Source organism: Halichoerus grypus, chromosome 14, assembly GCF_964656455.1.
Source record: "Halichoerus grypus chromosome 14, mHalGry1.hap1.1, whole genome shotgun sequence".
NCBI lineage: Eukaryota > Metazoa > Chordata > Mammalia > Carnivora > Phocidae > Halichoerus > Halichoerus grypus.
The window spans coordinates 16,126,385-16,147,992 of record NC_135725.1 but is presented as its reverse complement, the minus strand read 5'-3'; the positions used below and the strand labels follow the sequence as shown (position 1 = coordinate 16,147,992).

Below are 21,608 nucleotides of genomic sequence, written 5' to 3'. Positions count from 1 at the left end.
AAATTAGAGTTATATTATTCATTGCAATGAAAAAAATCTAGTTAATGTGTTGTGGTTCACACTTCTATTTTTCAGGACTATTGTACTAAAGGGTATAAAAACTAAAATGGCCACATTACATTTCTAAAAGGTGGATACAAGTTTGTAAAATTTGTTATAATAGCTGAAAAAAAAGTTTTGTTTTTTTTACCTAGAAAAACTTGAAGCACATTAAAATCCTGGTGCCAATTCTATATATGCTATTTTTAGGGAAAACGTAGGTATTATGACACAGTTCCAATGTCATTTTCATGAAGACCAACCCCAACAGTTAATATTTTCTTGGTGCTGCTAAGTCCTTGTTGTGGTAAAATTAGGTTTCATGATTCTGTAACATTTAAATTTGAAATAAAGTGTATTCTCATTACATTTACACCAGAACAATCACTTTTAAGGCTGCTAATAGTTTAGTATTTAACAAATGGTTACCAAAATAAGTAAATGTTAGCATTCATATTTGATGAAGAGTATAAAATAAACATGTTATTTACGTTAAAGCAAAGCTTCACATACACCACTTTAATAATGATACAAGAAAAGATCTTTCAAGGGTTTTCTAAACAGGATAGCAAAAGCAAAATCCAGGACTTCTAAGTTTTACATGAATTCTACCAAAGGAGTTTTAATCTTGTATCCTTCATGTTTGTGAGTCTTGCTGTTCAGAATTTCTCCCTTTATATTTCCATCCTGGTTTCCCAGTTCCTGATTATCTGAACATCTAGAAAAGTAAAAAGCCTTGGTGCTACTAATACATATCCCAAAAACTGAGGATATCAAACACTTCTGGGTCATAATACTTGTTGTAAATTCACTCAGGATGATGGGGATGGGGGGGAGGAGAGAGTCCCAGGATGTAACCACCTAAGAAAATATTTTATTTTTTCCCAACAATACTTGAAACAGACCTTTAGAATTTTTCTTTAAACTGTTTAAACATTCACTTTTCTTGGAATCCATTAAGACAGCTTACTGGATTACTTAATAAACAATTATTAATGGACTATTGACAGAGATGTCCTTCCAGCAATGTTTTTTTTTTTTCTTTTTTTAATTTTGGAATGTGGAATCTTGGTTAGAAATATTTAATTGGGATTTGTGGAAGAAATTAAGATAGGAATTCTGGTTAGAAATATTTAATTAGGATTTGTGGAAGAAATTAAGATAGAGAATTTGTTTAGGAAATCTAAAGGCCTGGCCAGCAGTACATTCAGAGCTCCAGACTTCCAAAGGGCTACCATACCCCTGAGAGCAAGCTGCTGCTTTTCTAAAGTTAGCAGTTAATAAAAATTAACTACCTGAAAATAATAGATGAAAACTGGGCTTTAGAAAAGCCAAGCCCCATCCTTGTTTACAGCAAGCATAAAACCAGATTTCTAATCCGTAGGAGCCACAATCACCTATTGATTGCGACGACATCTGTGCCCCTGTTTTGGGAAGCAGGGTTTCTGCGGAGGCAGGGCTGAAAAATCCGACCATTTCCGTGAGCCTGTGTAATCAACAGCTGACAGACCTCTCAGGAAGGAGTCTTGAAACCCGCACCTGGGCTCACTCATTTCTCACCTATGGACGGACCCAATTAAAAGTCCTCCCTTCTGTCTTCAGAAGTTATTCGTTTCAAAAATGCAATCTGTGAAGTAGCATCACTAGAACTCATGTGGTACCCTCTAGCAGACAAAGGGTGAAATGCTTTGTGCGCCACCAAAGACAACCTCCTTCGCCCCAGGCCAGCCCAGAGTAAGCCACCGAGCTCCGAACGAATCAGTTCAGCAGTGGGCACATAATGACCTCAAAGATCAGAGCCTCTTAACTCCTTTCTTACCCCAGAGCTTCCCTCAGGATAAAGTCTCTTAACTATCGTAGACCTGTCTGCTGGGGGCTGGAGGAGGTGGAGGGTGGGTTAGCCGGATTGCTCCCGAGGGCGACCCCTTAATCCTGGACCAAGTTTACGTCGCACAAAGCTCCTGACTAAGGATAGTTGCCAAACCGTGAAGCCAAGGCCAAGGCATTGACAGGGACCACCTGGGGATGGGGAGTGTGTGTGTGTGTGTGTGTGTGTGTGTGTGTGCGCTGGGGGGGGGTGTTTATGGGAGAAATAGAGTGGATACACTGTAAAGCCGAGTTCAGAAACCATCCCCTCCCCCTGATGCAGGCTGATTAGTAGCCGAGGCACAAGAGAAAGCTGATTCGTTTCCGCTCTCACTTCTCAAGTTCACACTCAAGTTCAACCCCTGACTCCCACAAGAGGTCTGAGCAACCGGGACCTCTTCTCAACCTATCCTTAAGGAACAACCCCTGATGCTGCGGGAGGGTAGAGCCTGTAGGAAATGCGTAGGGAGGGCAGAGGAGAGACAGTAAGGGGTCAGGAAAAGAGAGCCTGGGAGGTAGAGGAAAGGTCTCTGCCACCTGGTAAGCTTGTTTTTTCTCCAGCGGGAGGCCCCGGGCCCCCGGAGAGCCGTTTTAAGTTAGGACTTGTAAACTCTTCTGGGCAGCCTGGCTGGGGTGACGCCTTCTGGAAACCGGGTGTGGGTTTTCGACTGGTTTCTAAAGGTGAGCACTACGCGAGCTCCTGGCTTTCAACCCTTCAGGCTGTTAGAGTCCCCGAACGAAGCAAGCGCAGTGGCGAACCCGGACTGTCTCGGCATATTGCTCCTTCAGGAGCAGCGCGATCAAGCTACAACCCACTCCTGCCCCACACTGCTCCGTTTTCTTCAATTTAAGGGGAGAGTGAGCGGCTTTTACGCCGCACATCCTAGTGCCGGGTCGGAGCGAAGGTGACGCGTGCTTTCGGACCTTCAGAACATAACCTAGCCAACCGAGGAATGTTGGAAGGGGAGAAGTAAGGGAAGGGCGAACTGGCAGCCCCTGGCCAGAGTAGGCGAAACTGAAAGGAGAGCGGATGGTGGTGAGATGGGGCAGAAAAAGAAAAACAAAGACGGGGGCATCTTTCACTTAAGGTTCTATACTCGCCAATTGCCCAAGTACAGTTTTCTGAAAGAATTTGGACAGTGGAGCCTGTGACCAAACCCCCAACTGGGACACTCAACTGGAACCAGTTCGCATGACGGGAGCTCCCACTTCCAGGGCACGGGTCAATCATCCCACGAAGATGTCCTTGTCCCTGATCTTCAGCTATCTCCCTCCCACTCACTTCCCTGGACAACCTCTCTGTTCTTCCTCCTTCCCTTTCCTGCCACGTCCCAGAACCCAGCCGGCTAACCCAATCCCTGCCCTAGAGTCCAAGTTCCAGGGTCCACAGTGTGCGGAGCAGGGAGAGCATGCCCGCTGCCCCCTGGGGGCCCCCCTAGAGAGGTAAGTGTTGGGGGAGAGAGTGGGAGGTGTACACTGCCCGGTGGAAGGCGCGGAGTGTTTGCAGCCCCACCTTCCCAAGTTCTACCTGCCTAGTCCACCTGTCGCCGGTCAGGGATGTAGGGAGGTCCGGGGTTAGCCACCTTCAACTTTATTTTGCCAGGACCAGGAGGGCATGCAAAGGGTAGAGGAGAGTCCCACAAAGAACTGCGGAGTGGCCAGGAAGAAAAACGGGGTGAGGCAGGTGCCCAGTGACCTGCACATATCCCCATGGCACGCTGGCACCCGGCCCGCTCTCCAAGAAAAGAGTGAAGTTGTGGCCAAGCAGAAAGTGGGGGAGAGAGGGTCCGAGCACAGCGCGCAGGAAACCTGAAGGTCCCAGCACTGCAGGGGAAGAGACCGACAAAGTGACTCCCTAAACCCGGCCAGGCCATCCACTGGGGCAGCCCAGAGGGTACCCAGGGGAAGTATCTCTCCCCTGTCCCTGGTGCGCCGCCCCACAGCTGCCAGCTTGCTCCAGGGACCTGCCACCGCTGTCGCCGCTGGGGGTCTTGGCTCAAGGGCTCACCCAGCACGCCTCCCGCAGCAGCCCTTTGATAAAAGAGCCTTCTCTGCCGTGGGTAGCGCGGGCTCTCCTATCCTCTGGAACTTTCTCCGCGCAACTTTTTTGGGGCGGCGCTCGTCCCTGGACCGTACGGGCTCCAGCACGCGGACCTGGCCAGGGCGTAGCGCCGGCGCAAGGGACCCACGCAGGGGACGATCCCAGTCCAGTCCCGCGACACCGCCCCTCTGCCTACCACTCCCACGAAGGGACGTATTAGCGGGCCGGGACGCTGGTGGGCCTAGTAACCTGGAGTATGTGTGCCCGCTCGCTCGCGCCCCGCCGCCTGCCCGTGCGCCCAGCGCACCCAACCCGGGCAGGCCACCACTGCGCGCCGGGTGCTTCCAGCCGCTTCTGTCGGGAGGCAGCCCTCTCCATCCGGCGTCCGCTTCCGCACATGAGAGTGACAAGCAAAAATGGTTCAGTGCAACTCATGCACCGGGAGGAAGCAACTAGCGCCGCTCCTCTCTCCAAAAAGGCGCCCTCCTGCGTCCCTCCAGAACTCCCGAGAGGCATCAACACCTTCCCACAACTTTCTACGCCCAGGCCATTTGTAGCCCACCTGCGAACGCGAACTCCAGACCCGCGCCCCGAGAACCTTCTTCCCCTTCTGCGGGGTGCGCTCCCCTCCCCCATCTCCCCATCTGGCTGGAGTTAGCCGGACCCGGGGAGCCTCGGTGTCCGCGGGCTCGCTTACCTCGCATGGTGTGGCCGCTCTCCCGCTCCGCGTAGTCATGAAGCTGCTCCCAGCCCGAACCGCGGAGCCCAAAAATCCTGCTCAGCACGAGTGAAGAAGGTGGTCGGCAAAGAGCTGCTCCGCCGAGAAAACCATCCCTTTAGGCGGACGCCGTGGCCGGAGGGTGACGTTTGCCGCCGCCGCCGCTGCTATGCTAACAGTTTTGATGGTGGTGGTGATGACTGTTTTGATGGTTGTTTGGTTGTTTGTTTTCAGGAAGGGTGAAAAAAATGTGCTGTCTGGCTGGTGCCTGGGTTTTGTTTTGCTTTTGTTTTTCTTTTTTCTTTCTCTCTAATGTGCTTGCTTTTTAAAAATGCCACCGCCTCCGGCTCAGAAGATTTCTTTTGTGATCACTTGGACTGAGGAGGAGGAGGAAGGGCAGCCGCAGCAGGAGGAGGAGTTGGTGGTGGTTTTGTTAGTTACAAAGAAGAAGGAGAAGGAGCAAGGGGGGGGGGAAAGGAAACAGAAAAGGAAGAAAGGCGGTGTGGATGGCAGAGCATGTGCGTTTTCACATGACATCTGTGCCTGTTAGCGGATCCAGTGAATTTTCACTGTTCAGTTACAGGGAGGAAGGGAGCGAGAGAGAAAGAGAGGAGAGAGATGGAGAGAGAGAGCCGAGAAGGGGCTTATACGCGAGGGCGGGTTTGGCCGGGACTTCGAGGCCCCGCCTCCTGTCAGCGCCGCCGCCTATCAGCGCCCGGCAGCGCTTGGAGGGGCCGGGACCACGGGGGAGGGGACGCGATTCCCGGAGAGAGGCGGGGGTTAGGGACACTGGAGCCCGAAGGCGGCCGGAGCTGAAGCTGGTCACTAGAGACTGTCCGAACTGGGCGAAGGAGAGGGAACGACCCAGAGAGTGGGGCAGATCGGCAGGTGACATTCACTTCCGACTCCAGGAGGAGGGAGAAGGCACTGACAGTCCTTTTAGAGGCGAGAGTCGTGGGGCTCCCCGGGTCCCACGTTCCGTCCCTCTCTCGCCCCGACTGCCTGCCCCGATAGTTAGTTTTGAATTTCTGGCAGCGCTCTGCAGAGTCCTCTTTCGGTAAACTCCGAATCTCTGGCGGGGGTTTCCATGAACAGGACGCTTCAGTTTTAGTGGCAGAATCATGCAAATCAACTTCCATCACTTTGAGCGTAACCAAAATGCAGTCCCATGCAAGTGCCATCCGCTTCCTTTCAAACCATCTTTCTGATGCTTCCCGCCCTGAATCCTAAAAACAGAAAACACGACACACTAAGATTTCTTCAGTTTTTTAAAAAATTATTTTTAAAATATTTACTACTTTCTTTTGTCAAGGAAATTTTTATTAGCATTTGGAAATCTCCTGGCATTGGGCTACCCTATTCAAGGATAACAGCCCCAGCTGACTGTGGTTATCCCAGTGATGCCAGGGAGGTGGCTGAGGCCAGAGGCATGATTGTGTGGTGCTGCTTATTTGATAAAGGTGCAAGGGCTCTAGGAGGGAGGAATTTCAAGCCCACTTGCTATGAGAAGACATTTATCTATGTATTGGAGACTGGCAATTAAACATAAGTATTTTGTATTCCTTAGGTGAAAACTGTCATCTATGACCATTTATTTGTATTTTGATAAAAATTCAATGCATATATCAAAACTGTTCCTTTGCAAGTTTTCCCCTCTCAGTGGACACAGTAAACACATAGTGATCACATCTACTCCCTGGCTCCCCACCATAGTAGGTTAATTGGTCCCCTAAAAGGGGAAAAATTTGCTTCTTCTACTCAGTCTTAAGACATTGAGGCTCCTACTCATTAGTGTACCTGTTGGCAGAGCAGGCCTCATCATCATTCACCTGTACAAATAATTTGATTTTTACTGGTATTTATTCATATTCTGTCATGTAACACAAAGTGCAATGCAGAATTGGCGATTATTTAGTTAATTACTGCACCCTACACTGCCAAGTAGTCCCCCCCCCCAGCTTTAAATAAAAAATGGATTACTTGCTGAATCTTCTTTAGTGCTAAATTGACTTAGCCCTGCTATATGCCCTTCCATTTGCAAGCCAATGTGTAATTTAGGAAAATTTTACTATTAAGAGTGCAAGTTGATTAAGTCTTTAATTAAATGAAATGAACAAAAGGAAGTTACTGTTCAGAATAGTTATTCCCTTATAAATACCTTTCCCCTAGATTTGTAATTGACACAGTAGTTAATCTTTTAAGATAATATTTAAGGCTCCCCAGTTTTATCATTTTTAATCAAGTAAAATATATTCATCATAACTACATTAAAGCTGCACTAAGTTATGCCTAATTTAGTTGCTTCATTAAAAATTACTGAATATAAAATAGTCAAGAAACAAATTGTGACTACATCATTTTAATTTTATGTGCTTCAAGCAGAGACACAGGAATGTTGAAAGTTCTTTAAAGCCTTTGTAAACACTATAATTATTATTGTTGTGATTATTTTAGTTTCTATTTCTGATTAAAGAGAAATTTCAAAATTCAGGAATTTTAACTCTTCTAGTCTTAAATTGCTGAACATTTATTGAATTCTTTTACTGCTGCAATATCTGTAATTCTTAAAAAAGATAGTCAACACATATATTATAAGTGCCTTTCCCCCCTCCTACACATTTTTATATGTCCTTTGCTTTGTCGGTTCAACAATGCATAATTTTGCTTAGAACCCTATCACACAGTTCTTAATCCCTTCCGAAAACTTCTGAAAAAAATTAATTAGAAATAAAGACTTAAATTTATAATTTTAAAAACTGTATTATATATAGTGGTACAAAAGTATTTCTTTTTTAGAGTGGAATAAATGTTGGTCATTGGTTATACTGTGGCAATCTGGGACATTTTGGATCTTCCTAAAAATTAAAAAAACTGAGTTCTTGAGCTTTCCTAGTAAGTTGCAAATTATGTCAACTGAATGGAACCCATTTGTGTAAAATAAATATTCAGGACTTAAGTTAAAGAAATCAGCATTTTCCAGAAGTCATAAAATACTTATGATTATCTGATATTTTTGTAACCTATCTGCCAGCAACTATCCATATTTTTATTGGCATAATAATATATTGATATAATGACCTTGTTCACATGAAGTGAACTTGAATGATTACGTTATGATTTGGTTTCTTATAATCTTGAAACTCTGCTTTTGTCCCTGGGTCTGAAGGATGTTCTAAGTTGATAATTTTAAATGAAAATCAGTAGGTCACATAGCACTGTACTTAATCTAAAAAATTGATATAATTTCACTTTTGTTCCTGCTAACCTGCTTTCTGGACATAACACCACCCCTCAGATTTAGCTATAAGGCCACAGAGTAATAATGACAAGAAATATCCTGACAGAGGCAAGGGTTTATTATGAGCCAACCAGGTAGGGTCAACACGGCATTTAGGATTATTTCAATCCTAAAATGCTTGAACCAAATAGGAAGTAATGGTTCACCATATGCTGAGCTGGCGAGTCTATAGAGACTGTTTTAAAGAACATGAATCTCAGAGGAGGAACACTGGCAATATTGATAATAATATTACATTTGGAATGACTAGAAGACTGGGTGTTTAGGGGGGCTATGTGGCTGTGAAAGTTGAGAAAGATATATAAAGCTATCTTAAATATTGGGAAAATGAGGAAAAAAAGAACTTTAAATATTTAAACCTATGAAAAATGGAAATGGTCAAGTACTGAGCTCACTGTTGCTGGAGGCATCCAAGAAAGATTGAAGGAAAAGCTTCGGTAAAGATGCTCTACTATACAGATTTCTCTAGTAGGCTGAAAATAGTCTAGATTAGCTCCAATATCATCTGCAAGTGTAAGTGTATTCACATGGAGGTAATTACTACAGCCCCAGCAGCTGTAACAGCTCTGTTTCCTAAGGAATGGAAGCTCCATGAGAGCACAGGCCAGGATTTCCCTAGAGTTTGGAAGAGCTCTTGGTACTTTATAAGGTATGTGATAATTATTGGCTGAATGGATACTTTCCACTGTTTGTCCACCGGATGCGAACCAGAAGTATAGCAAAGACTTATCTGAATAAGATCTTTTCTTTCTTAGTTTCCAATGAATGGAAGGTGGGGTCAGGGGTGGGAGGGTAGGAAAGAGGGAGAGAGAAGAGATTTTATTTTCTTTTTCATTTTAAACTCTCCTAATTTGGGTAAGAAAAAAAATGATGTTTGGGTTTGGTTACATAATTATAAAAGAAAGTAAAACCTAATTATTTTCATATTTATTACTATTCTGTTATATTATCAGATGAAGAGTCTTCATAATCTTTTAGTACTTTTAAGTTCTGCTTCATTTTTAAGTATGGATGCAATTTCAACAACTTTTCAAAATGAAAAAAGAGAAAATATGCTAAAAATGTATAGCTGGTGCTTTATGTAATAAATTGGAAAGAGTGCGTGTGGGCCAAAACAAAATGAGCCCCAATATGTGGGATAAGAGGTAAGGTAAGCCTTAGGAAAATAACAAACAGATTAGGAAAAAACAAAAGAGCTAACATTTATTGGATGAACTACATGGTCTATCAGCCTATCTGATTTCTATTTCCTAAAAAAGCCTAATGGTGTGTATTATAGCTCACTACCTTAACCCCTGCCCCCCCCCTTTTTTAAAGATAAAGAAACACAGGCTTAGAAAGGTCAAGGAACTTGCCTAAGATCACAAATCTAAAAATGCTGGATCCGTGATTCAAACCCAGATATAGCCTCTAAATTGTAAATTCTATGAGTATAGGAACTTTCCTGATTTTACTTTTTTCAGTGCTGAATCCCCAGAATCTAGCATCTTACCTGGCAAATAGTAGATGCTCAAAATACACTTGCAGATGAATAAATGGACATTTGAACTCTTGTCCACTGCACAGTATGGCATGTCCACACACTCTAGGACTGAAGCTAGTTATTTGTTAAATGCCATTAAATAAAGAACAGTGAATTTTGACTTTGAGGATAAAAGGATACTGTGAAAAATTTATTTAATAATTATCTAATGCCTGATTCAGGTCCATCATGGAGTCTAGGAAATACTTTTGTAATAAATATATCAGGTCATAGATAATGTGGGTCTGCATTAAAACGGCACCAGTGAAAATGAAAAAAAAAAAACAAAGGAAAGGTTGATATATTTTGACAACCAAAAGCTACAAAGTCTAGTTCATGATTCTATGGTGGTGCTGGTGGGCAGTGTGTTGGTTATAGTGATGGAGAAGTCAAACAAATCTTCATGAATAGGAAGCTGGTATAATGAATATACCATTAATAGAAATAAGTAAGGAAGGCAGAGTAGGTTCTTGAATAAATAGCGGAAAGTGTTGAGATTAATTTTCAGTTTTGATATGTATGTAGAACTGGAGATTTGGTAATTGTTAAGAGGTGAAAATAAAGATTTTTAAGACACTCAGAAACATTAAGGAGAAGCAAAATAATATGAGAAGAAACCAAATGTCTCTTTTTAATGGGTAGGATGGAGGGATAAGCCAGCGAATATGAGGATGGATGGGCAATGGTGGACTACACTGATATTGTATCAGAGAAGTCGAAGTAGGTAAGAGTTTCAAGAAAGAAGGAATGATCAACAGAGTCAGACAGGCAGAGAACCCAAGGGCCATCGGGTTTGTTGATTAGGAAGTTATTAGTGATTCTCAGGAAAGCTTTAGGACTGAGGAGTGAAGAGCTATTAAGACATGGATGGATGCAGGAGAGTGTTTGGATTATCCTTTCAAGTTGTTTGGTGGATGGGACAGGGGTGGACCACTCATTTGAAAAGATGGTAGATCGAGTTTTCTCTCTCTCCCTCCCTCTCTCTCTCTCTCCACACACACACACACACACACACACACACACACACACACACACACACACACTTCTTTCCTTCTATATAAATTTGGGACTGAACAAAATGGGTAGTTACAGATATAAAAAGAGAGTTTGAAGGAATGAGATTAGTGGTCACGGGTGAGCTTTGGTAAGGGCACCTTTTCTTCTGAGACTAAAATCAAGAAACTGAATAAAGACAGCAACTTTGTCGTGTTATCAGGGTTTGAAAGCACATGTAGAAGGAAAATATGGAAGTCTAGGTCTCAGTTGGCAATTAATTTACCTGTGTGATCCCATGCAAATCACATTATTTCTGCATCCCATTTTCCCCATTATACAGTGAGTATCTTTTTTTTAAAAGTTGTTATTTAAATTCTAGTTGTTAACATACAGTGTAATATTAGTTTCAGGCGTACAATATAATGATTCAACACTTCCATACATTACCTGGTGCTCATCATGAGTGCAGTGAGCATCTTAAGGACAGTGACTCTGTCATTTTCAATTTGGTATCCAGTACCTGATGTTCTAAACTGCTTGTTTAATGATTTAGTTCAATTTGAGAATTGGATCATTCGTGAAATTTTGTCTCATTTTAGTGCTTGTCCTATTATTATATTTTGGTAAACTCCCTTCCAATTTTTATAACGATCCTTGAAGACTTACATATAACAAATCCCCATTTATATAAGCTAGATTGGGTGAATCTCTTTTTGTTGCAATCATACAAGCTCTACCAAAATAGGCTGATTCAAAAAACATCAAAGGAACTAAGTATTGGGCTGCCAGTGTGTTTCAGATACTTAATAGTAAGAGATGAGGTATGCTGTATTTTATGGAACTAGACTGAAATATTTTAAGGGTTCTTTACAACAATAAATGCCTGTGAATAGCTAATGAAATTGCTTTTAAAAATAAGGTTAGTCCAGAATGAATTTAAATGTATAAAAATGCTTAGCCAAAAAACTAGAAAATACACTAACATTTTAATAGGGAGTAACTGGAGGAACTAGAGGGAGAATGAGGGTTATGTTTTGTGCCATGTATTTTGTACTGTTTGATTTATTTACAAGAAGTAGATACTCCTGTGTGTGCATGTGTGTGTATGATAAAAAAGTTTTTTTCAAGAAGACCAAAGTAGAAAAAAAGATTAGTGCAGGGGACTTCCCTTACCAAAACTTACTCTAAAGTCATTCCAATAAAAATAAGATATATTGTCACAAAAGTAGATAAATATCAGAGCATACAGAAATTGATGTAAGACTATAAGAACTTTATATAAAAATAAAAATGGAATTTAGGTTCAGATTAGAAAATATGATGCATTTTAATATTATGGGTAATGCTAGATTTCTGTTTCATATCACATACAAAAGTACATTTCAGATGGGTTAGAGATTTAAATAAAATATAAAAGTAAAAACCTAAAATAATAAAATTACATTTTTGTGTGTATTTATATAACGTTTTGGATGGGGCAAACTTTTCCAAATTAGGAAGCCCAGCTCCTATAAAGAAGAAGTTAGATGTATTTTCCTATATAAAAACTTAAAACTGAATATTTGAATGGCAAAAGGCCCCAAACAAAGTGAAAATACACACAATAGACTGGAGGAAATATTGCTGCACAAAAAATTAATAGCCTTTATAAAAATGCATACAAACCTACAAATTGTAAGAATTAGACAAAAAACTCAAAACTGGGTTGACAGAGAAGAAACAGGAGCTGCCAAATGGAGGATTTTTTTTCCTGATGGTTTTTGGTACAGGTGAGCAATTTCTCCTTTGTGTTTGTATCTCTGTAAATGCTCCTGAAAAGCTCCTTTCCAGATCACCTGACAAAACTTTAAGATAATTTCTTGTGTTTATTACAGTATGAATTAGCATGCAAGTGGAAGATTTTATATAACTTCCTCTTAGCTGCTGATACACTGCAAAATTTATCTTGAATTGGTTACTTTTCTCTATATTCCTGCCTCTCAATTCAAGCCACTGTCCCTCGCCTACCTATATGGGTACCATATTCTCAGAAGTTGTCTCTCTGCCTCTACTTTTGCCCCTTAACCTATATATTTTCCAATTGGCAGCTAGAGAGAACTTTAAAAAATGTAAGTCATACAATAAATAACCCCTTGCTAAAAGTGTCTTTTAGTGTCTTTCCATTACATTTAGAAATAAGCCATACTGCTTACCGTGGCTTAGAAGGAGGGCAAAAACATATTCTGGTTTGCACTGATATCCAGAATAATTATTAGAAGTGCCCCCGTTCATTCTCAAAAGTGTTCCAGTCTGAGCAATACATGATATAGTTGCCCTAATTATAAAGCTTTGCTGGCTTAAAGGTTATGTTTTCAGAGAAAATCGTCCCTCATCATACCACCTAAAAGAGCACTCATTTATAATCCTTTTTCAGAGCATCTCTTTGTGGTCTTTATTATAGCACAGATCATAATTTATGATTATTTATTTTTTGGTCTTCTCTTGTTATTATTTAATGGAGGAAGTAAATTAATTTATAATTAATATTATTATTTGCCCCAGAGGCAAGGACCACATCTCTGTTGTTTTATATTATATCATCAAGGCCTAGAATGATGCCTGATACTTAGCACATGCTTAATAGAAGTTTGTTCAGTAATCAACAATTTGGACTAATTGTTAAAATTTAAGCGATATAAGTAATAATTTTTGTTTTCTTTTTGAAAACTTGATCCACACATTTGCTAAGATATCTCCATGTCTCCTTATGGGCACATTAAAAAAATGCATGGGATAGTAAATTTTTCTTTTTAAGACAAATGATACATACCGGGATGATTAAGTATATCAGTTCTGGAGTAAAATGAAACAAAATAAGAAAAAAAACAAACAAAAATTGTTTTCTGTTCCAGATCTGCTATTTTCAATGTGAGCTGGTAGTTAACCTGCCTAAAATGCACTTTAAAAATATGTAAAATGGGACTAATAAACTCAAAAGGATAAAATGAGATATACTTACATAATGCTTAGCACATCATAATCATGCAAGAATCATCAACTATTTATAATTTTATTCCTTGCTTGCTGAAAATCTGTTTAATGAGTTAGCAACAGCAAATTTTTCAATTCAGGTCAATCAGACGTTGCTGCCCATCACACTTCCCAGCTACTTCTATATAATCAACAAATGCACAGAATATTAACTAGTTTTTAATTTCCCACATTATTAGTTGTTTAAAATTTGATTTTTCCCAATTGCTCTATGACTCTGCTCTTTTGCCTCCTTTCTTACTTTGAATTAATCGATTTTGGATTATTCCATTTATTTTTCTTCTATTGGCATGCTGGTTACACATCCTTTATTATTCTTTTGGTAATTCTCCTGGAGATTCAACTTGTGTCCTTGGATTATTAGAACAAATATAAATTAGTACTCTTATCACATCCCAGTCAATGCTAAGACCTTAGAACACTGAACTCTGTGAACCTTCCTCAATCCTCTGAATGCCATTAGTATTATTACTGTCATGTATTTAGGTTCTACCTATATTTTAAACCCTGTAAAATATTAATAATATTATTATGATTTTGTATCATCGGCATTCTTTCAGATTTGCCCCAAATTTAGTCATATAATTTTTCCTGCATTTTTGTGTTTCTCTTTGGGATCATTTTCTTTCTGCTTGAAGAACTACTTCTGGCATTCTCTTTAATGTCGGCTGCGGCTGCTGAATATGCTTAGTCTTTGGTTATTGAGAAATGTCTACGTTGCTTCATGTTTGAAAGATGTTTTTACTGGTTGCCAGATTTTTTTTTCTTTTTTCACACCCTCCTCATGTCATTCCATTGTCTTCTGTCTTACATCTTTTCTGTTCAAGAGTCAGTTCTCAAATGTTGTGCCTGTTTCTTTGAAAATAATGTATCTTCCTTTTTGGCCCTTTTGGGATTTTCTCTTTGTCTTTGGTCTTCAGTTGTTTTACTGTGATGTGCACAGATGTGCTTTTCTTTTCAATTGCCCTGTCTGTAGTTTGAAACACCTTTTGAATCTATGGCTTGGTATCTCTCATCAATTGGAAAGTTCTTGACATTTACTCTTAAATATTGCCCTTGCTCCATTCTCTCTGTCTTCTCCTTCTGGAGGGAGATGGCATTACATGTACATTTTATGTATGGTGTATATGTCTGTATGTATATGTATGTTTTCACTTTGCCCCATATGTCCCTCTTACTACGTGATTTCTATCCTTTTTTGCTCTCCAGGCTTCCATCAGGGTATTTTATATTTACCTAACTTCTAGCTCACTAATGCTTTCCTCAGCTGTATTTTCCAGTTTGTTGTTAAACCTATCTATTCATTCTTCGTTTCAATTACTATATTTTGCAGTCCTAGAATTTCTATTTGGTTCTTTTTTTATAGGTTCCTGTTATCTGGTAAAATGTTCCATCTTGTCATCTATTTTTTTAAATTTTAATTTCCATATAGTTAACATACAGTGTTATATTAGTTTCAGGTGTACAATATAGTGAGTGAGTCAGGAGTTCTATATATTACTCAGTACTTGTCGTAAGTATACTCTTAATCCCTTTCACCTAGTTCATTTATTTTGTTGAACATATGAATACATTATTATTTTAAAATCCATGCTGACAATTTCAATATCATGGTCATCTCTTAGTTTTATTTATTCACCAGAATTTTTTATCAAAATTCTGGGCACAGTGTGCAATTATAGAACCTAATGGTCTAAATGGTGGTCAAAATGCTACTTTTATGGTAGTATTTATCTTTCTCTGTTTCAGTGAAGATTGAAGTGGACAAAGAAAACAGAGGTAAAGACAATTTTGAAGATTTGAATTTGAAAAAAAAAATGTTGAAAGGTGTGCATGTGGACCAAATAACCCAGGGATTTTCCATTAAGATTAAAGAACTTCCTGTGTGTTTCCAGTTCTCAAATATCAAAATTGTTACTGGCATATTGCTGCATGTTCACAAATCACTGAAAACACTACTCTTTTCTCAACTCATTCACCAAAGTCAGATCATTTCTCAATATAGAATGTTTTCATCTTTTCTATTGGAAAAATGGAAAATAGATGGGAATCTGCATTTTGCTTATGATGTTCTGAGATTTCATCCTTGGTACTTTCTACCACATTTCTTTCCTTAAAGTAAAGAATATACAGCCAACTGCAGCTACTTTAGGGACCAAGATTATAATCACCAGGCAACCTCCCTTAGAATGAATTCACATACATGCCATGGGATTGCCCAGTTTGAATGCTTGGCAGACCTGGGGACTGACGGCATTTTGATAAATGATGCACATACATAATTTGAAAATCTAAAATGCATTGGCAGAGATCAGGAGATGTTTGTGTTAATGAAAGCATGATTTTCTGGATCAAAGCAGACAAGGGAGGCCCAATTCTCTCAGATGAGGAGGGTTGCGGAATCTGTTTAGTGAATGAAAAGAGAGGTTGATGCAAGATGAGCTATTTAAATAAGGGCAAAGTACTTTATCAATCCAAACCAATTTCAAATAGTCCATCCTCCTCTCTGGAGGACACTGGGAGGAAAGGGATGAAATCAGCATGCTTTTTAAAAACTCTAAGCAAGTATATCAGACTTCTCTAGTGGGACACTTACAATCTCAGTCAGCTGGTATGAAAATCTGGAGAAAGAATTATGTTTTATTTGAACGTAAATTCTGTTCAACTCAACAGCCAGGATTTAGAAGAGGGAGAGAGAAAAACATGACCATGAGCTTGGAAGCGAGAATAAAACATGAGAGAAGCATGAGAATTCAGGGATTTCAAAAGCCTTGAGAGGAATGGGAAAGGCATATGATGTCTTTAATAGAGTGATAACTAATGTTTACTGTATATTAGTGGGACGTGTTTCAGATTAGTCATTCTGTGATGAATGAGGAAACGCTGGGCTGGGGCACAAAACGAAGAGCAGAAAAGGAAGAAGGAATAAAGAAAAAAGAGAAGAGGGCGAGAGCAGTGTTTCCATCCATTTACTGGCTTGTGCTAAGGGCAGTTGATTATTTTGAAGAGTTGACTGGTTCCCTGAGTAGTGACTGAGGGTTTGTTTATTTGTTTGTATTTTTGACAATTCAGTCCCAAGGCTGTTCTTACCATGGTACCCCTAAGCTATCAGTCCCTATCTTTAAGTACTACAATCTACATGGGAAAAAAAAGGGATAGGTTTTTCTGCTTATCTACAACACACAAATATGTAACCAATAATACGGGGCAAAATTCACAGTCTCCAGATAAAAGTTTCAGAAAGGACTTTGTTTTTCTTTACTGCAAAGTAAATACAGAGCCATGAACTAAGTTGTTCTATGAGTTTAAAAAAAAATTTTTGGTAAAGTTAATATTGTTCATTTGGAAATTACTTAAGCTTAATAAAATTAGTGTTATGAGACAGCTATTGTCTTAAAAAAAGTGGAGAAAAAATTCTTTCCAAATGCCAGTGAATTGACAAGAGGTACAATACATTCAAGTTATAATTTCCCCCCCATTGGATAGGTTTGTTACAGTCAAAGTATAGGAGAAGTGGGAACAAATAGTGTTGCTAAAAAAATTAACTTTTGCTAGTCACTGGTCTCAAAGAGTTATGTAATCAAAGCAGAAAAGTATGGCTTTGAAAATAATTTGGTCATGTCATGTTTTAACACATGTACAAGTGTGTCCCCAGAGAAGGCTAGTATATGTCATGTATTTAAACTCAAGTTAAGTTGATAAACAATTTTAAGAGTCTTGCTTAGATCTTGTATTTGCTATCTTTGCTTCTGGAGATATTGGCTGGATATAAATGAAATAGGTAAGTGGAGGGGTTTAAGGCCACAAACAGGCATGCATGCGTTTTCTGCCCCACTTCAAGGGGTGTGTTGCATTCATTTCCCGTCCTAATAGATTTGGAGAAGGAAGAATAGTGTCCAGCAGAGGGCACAGTGCTGGAGTCAGGCGTAGTTTAACAACCACCTTTAATCTACTGGCTGAAAGGGGCCAGAGAACCTGACCACACAGAAGTGATGGTAATAAAATGGGCCAGCACCTTCCCATGCTTAGGGAGCCAAATCAATATTTTACTTGCAAGCCCAATGAGCTCAAAATTAAGTGTACAGAACCAACCATATTTGCCTGCCTTAATAGTTGGTATTTAATTTAATTTTTTAATTAAAGTAGAGCCTTTATCAGTGAGGCGCTATCAGGAAAATACTGATAAGCTATTAATTTCTCACAGTTGCCCTCAATCAAGAGTAGTTTATTAGGTTTTATATTTCTCATAGGTTACTTGTCTGTAGAGTCAATTATTTTGTTTGTTTTCTGCCTTATTCTATGTTTATTCCATTGAAATATTGAAAGACTAGGTCTTTAACAACGTGGCTACCCATCAGTCTTTCTACCTTATGAGGCTACCTCTTCAGGGCAGTAAGAGCTCCTTACATTAGCTCTATGGGAACATTAGAAAGTTTATGAAAATGCAAGCAGGTTTTGATCCTGTGGACTGTGATGGGTGGGCAAACACAGTGCCTGCAAACACACTGGATTTGTTAGGAAAATGTGGATGATATAGTTACAAACGACTGACATGAAACTCAAGGAAGGAAAAAAGGAACTATTTTTTAAAGGCAGACATTGTGAAGCCATTACTGTATTTACAGGTAGTTTTTTCATTCACTTAAAAATTCAATGAATACAGATTTAAGTAAAATCTGACATTTCAGTCACCAATATATTTCAACAGAGATCAAACCTTGAGTAAATTCTGTTATAAAGACAATAGAGGGGTGCCTGGGTGGCTCAGGTGGTTAAGCGACTGCCTTGGGCTCAGGTCATGATCCCAGGGTGCTGGGATCGAGCCCCGCATCAGGCTCCCTGCTCAGTGGGGAGCCTGCTGCTCCCCCTTCTTGTGCTCTCTCTGTCAAATAAATAAAATCTTTAAAAAAAAGACAATAGAAATGGATAAAAATCTAATATTTACTTAATTAGCAATGCTTCTATAAAATATTCTAAGATATACATAAGCCTGAACATTTTGCTTTAAAATTTATGTGGAAAATTTGTAAGAATTTTACAAACGAAAAGAAATACTCCATAACCAAAAAGTTAAGCAAACTCAGTAAAAAAAAACAAACTAGAACTTACTGATAAGATGATTTTGTAAACTGCATTTAAATTATTATATTTAATACCTTAATTTTTATAGCAGTTTTAGGTTTATAGAAAAATTGAGCAGAAAGCAGAGTTCCCATATGCCCCCACACTCCACTCCAAGAACAGCTTCTCCTTTTAATAACATCTTGCATTAGTGTGGTAGGGTTTTTTCTTTTTTTTACAATTAATCAACCAATATTAATATATTATTATTAACTGAAGTCCATCCTTTGCATTAGGGTTCACTTTTTGTGGTATACACTCTGTGGGGTCTGACAGAGTCGTTTCACTGCTCTAAAAATCTGCTGTGGGCCACCTACCTCCCCCCACCCCAAATCCCTGGCAACCAGTGATCTTTTTACTGTCTCCATAGTTTTGTCTTTTCCAGAATGTCGTAGAGGTGAAATCATACCGTATGTAGCCTTTTCGGATTGGCTTCTTTCACTGAGTGATTTGCATTTAAGTTTCCTCCATGTCGTTTCATGGCTTGAAAAGACACCTTTTTTTTTTTTTTTTTTTTTTAAGCAGTGAATTATATCTCACTGTCTGGATGTACCACAATTTATTTATCCCTTACAATTACTGAAGGACATTTTCCTGAATTTCCACCTGGAGCTCTATATAGGTAAGGATGGAGTTTGTGAATCACAGAAAGACCAGTTTAATTTGGGTGGATTAAATAGGGAGTTTTGTTTCTGTTTTTGTCTTACATTATAAGAAGGATGGGTAAGTAGGTTGGTGTGATGTCTTCGTGATAACATCAGGGGCCCGGTAGCTTCTATCTGTTCCTCAGACACTTATGGAATATGACTTTTGTCCTCATACTTTTCCCTGAAGATCTCAAGATATTTTCTCCGCCTCCTGCATTATGTCAAGAACAAGGGGGAAGGCAGAGGGCAAAAGATGCATGCCGGCTAAAGGTCTTCCCTGAGAGAGAGAAAAAGTGGCCCTTGGCAGCAAGGAACCGGCCTGGCACTATCCATGGGCCTTGGTGTTGCTGGGAGCTGGCTTGGCACCCACAACTAGGCCTTGGCAACTGAAGGGACAGCACTAGAGATACCAGAATTATACAGAGGGCTGAAGAGAAAAGATGTGAAGACAACTTTGACTATTCACAACGCAGGCTAGATCTGACCTTACTCCACAATATACTACCCAAGTGGACCACTGTAAATATGGCCAAAAAGTTAAACTCACTCTCTGTCTGGATTATTTAAATAGTTTCAGAAAAAAAAAAGAACAAACAAACTGACAGAGCAAATGGCAAAACTGTGAAATACAGTTATATTTGCAAATAGGAGAACCTCGTTTTGACATTTTCTTAAATAACCGAGATTTATTCTTTAAAACATTAAATAACATAAGTGATATGTAAACATATATGCATTATGAAAAATTCAAATAATACAAAATGTATGGTGTAAAAATGACAATCCCTTTTCCCTTCTACAATCCTCTTTCTTTCTTTTTTTATTTTATTTTATTATGTTATGTTAGTCACCATACATTACATCATTAGTTTTTGATGTAGTGTTCCCTGATTCATTGTTTGTGCATAACACCCAGTGCTCCATGCAGAATGTGCCCTCCTCAATACCCATCACCAGGCCAACCCATCCCCTCACCCCCCTCCCCTCTAGAACCCTCAGTTTGTTTTTCAGAGTCCATAGTCTCTCATGGTTCATCTCCCCCTCTGATTCCCACCCCCCCTTCATTTTTCCCTTCCTACTATCTTCTTTTTTTTTTTTTTTTTTTTTAACATATAATGTATTATTTGTTTCAGAGGTACAGGTCTGTGATTCATCAGTCTTACACAATTCACAGTGCTCACCATAGCACATACCCTCCCCAATGTCCATCACCCAGCCACCCCATCCCTCCCACCCCCACCACTCCAGCAACCCTCAGTTTGTTTCCTGAGATTAAGAGTCTCTTATGGTTTGTCTCCCTCTCTGGTTTCATCTTGTTTCATTTTTTTCCTTCCTTCCCCTATAATCCTCTGTCTTGTTTCTCAAATTCCTCATATCAGTGAGATCATATGATCTCTGATTAACTTTTTTCACTTAGCATAATACCCTTTAGTTCCATCCATGTCGTTGCAAATGGCAAGATTTCGTTGTTTTTTTTTTATGGCTGCATAATATTCCATACAATCCTCTTTCTTCACTAGCAAGGACCACTGCCAAAATATTAGTGCACTTATTAGAAAACATTTCACTTTTTGTTCATACTCATAAGTTTAGTTTTTCTTTTGCATTTATGTACACATAAATGTGTCTCTGGGTGTGTATACACAGGCACAAACACTTATACATTTATATTATATAAATATATACAAATATTCTACAAATTGCTTTTTTTCCCCCATAGCAAATAGAACTGCTGGGTCTAAGGTTTAACATTTAACATTTTGGTGGTTATGGCCAACCCCCAAATGTCCTTTTCCAATTTCATTGTCACACTGGTGTACAAAGCATTCATTTTCTCTTACCCTCACCAACCCAGAGTCATTCTCCCCTTTAGCATTTTAGCACTGTTGTTTTAATTTGCATTTCCCTGATCTCCACTGATGTTGATGATCTTTCCATATGTTGATGGGCTCTTAGGAATTGTTCTATGTATTATCCTTATCATTCTCTTGCTGATTTATAGGGACTATTTTATATGATATGGATATTAATCCTTTGGTGTAAACATGTACGTTGCAAACATGTACATTGCAAACATTTCTGTCAGCAGCTTATCTTCTAACCTATTTATGGTGTCTTTTTTCTTCTAAGAAATTTTATTTTTTATGTAATGTCTTAAAAAATATTTTCCTTTCAGCTTCTGGGTTTTATGTTTTTTTGTTTTGAAGATTTTATTTATTTAATTTATTTAGAGAGAGAGAGAGAGAGAGTAGGGAAGGGCAGAGGGAGAGGACAGAGAGAAACCTAAGCAGACTCTCGCTGAGCGCAGAGCCCCAGGCAGGGCTTGATCT

The 21,608-nt window shown here is 39.6% G+C and overlaps 1 protein-coding gene across 2 annotated transcripts in view; it reads right to left on the bottom strand.

Annotated features, from left to right (window-relative positions):
- RORB (RAR related orphan receptor B) overlaps positions 1–21,608 on the bottom strand; it is a 250,704-nt gene that overhangs the window by 193,965 nt on the left and 35,131 nt on the right. The window contains exon 2 of one of the 2 annotated variants that reach the window (XM_036077751.2): positions 4,644–5,890. In XM_036077751.2, coding sequence (XP_035933644.1) covers positions 4,644–4,650 — 7 coding nt within the window. In that variant the 5' untranslated portion in view covers positions 4,651–5,890. Of the gene's footprint in view, positions 1–4,643; positions 7,124–21,608 lie in introns of those variants that run through there. The other variant, XM_036077750.2, reaches the window with a different exon arrangement.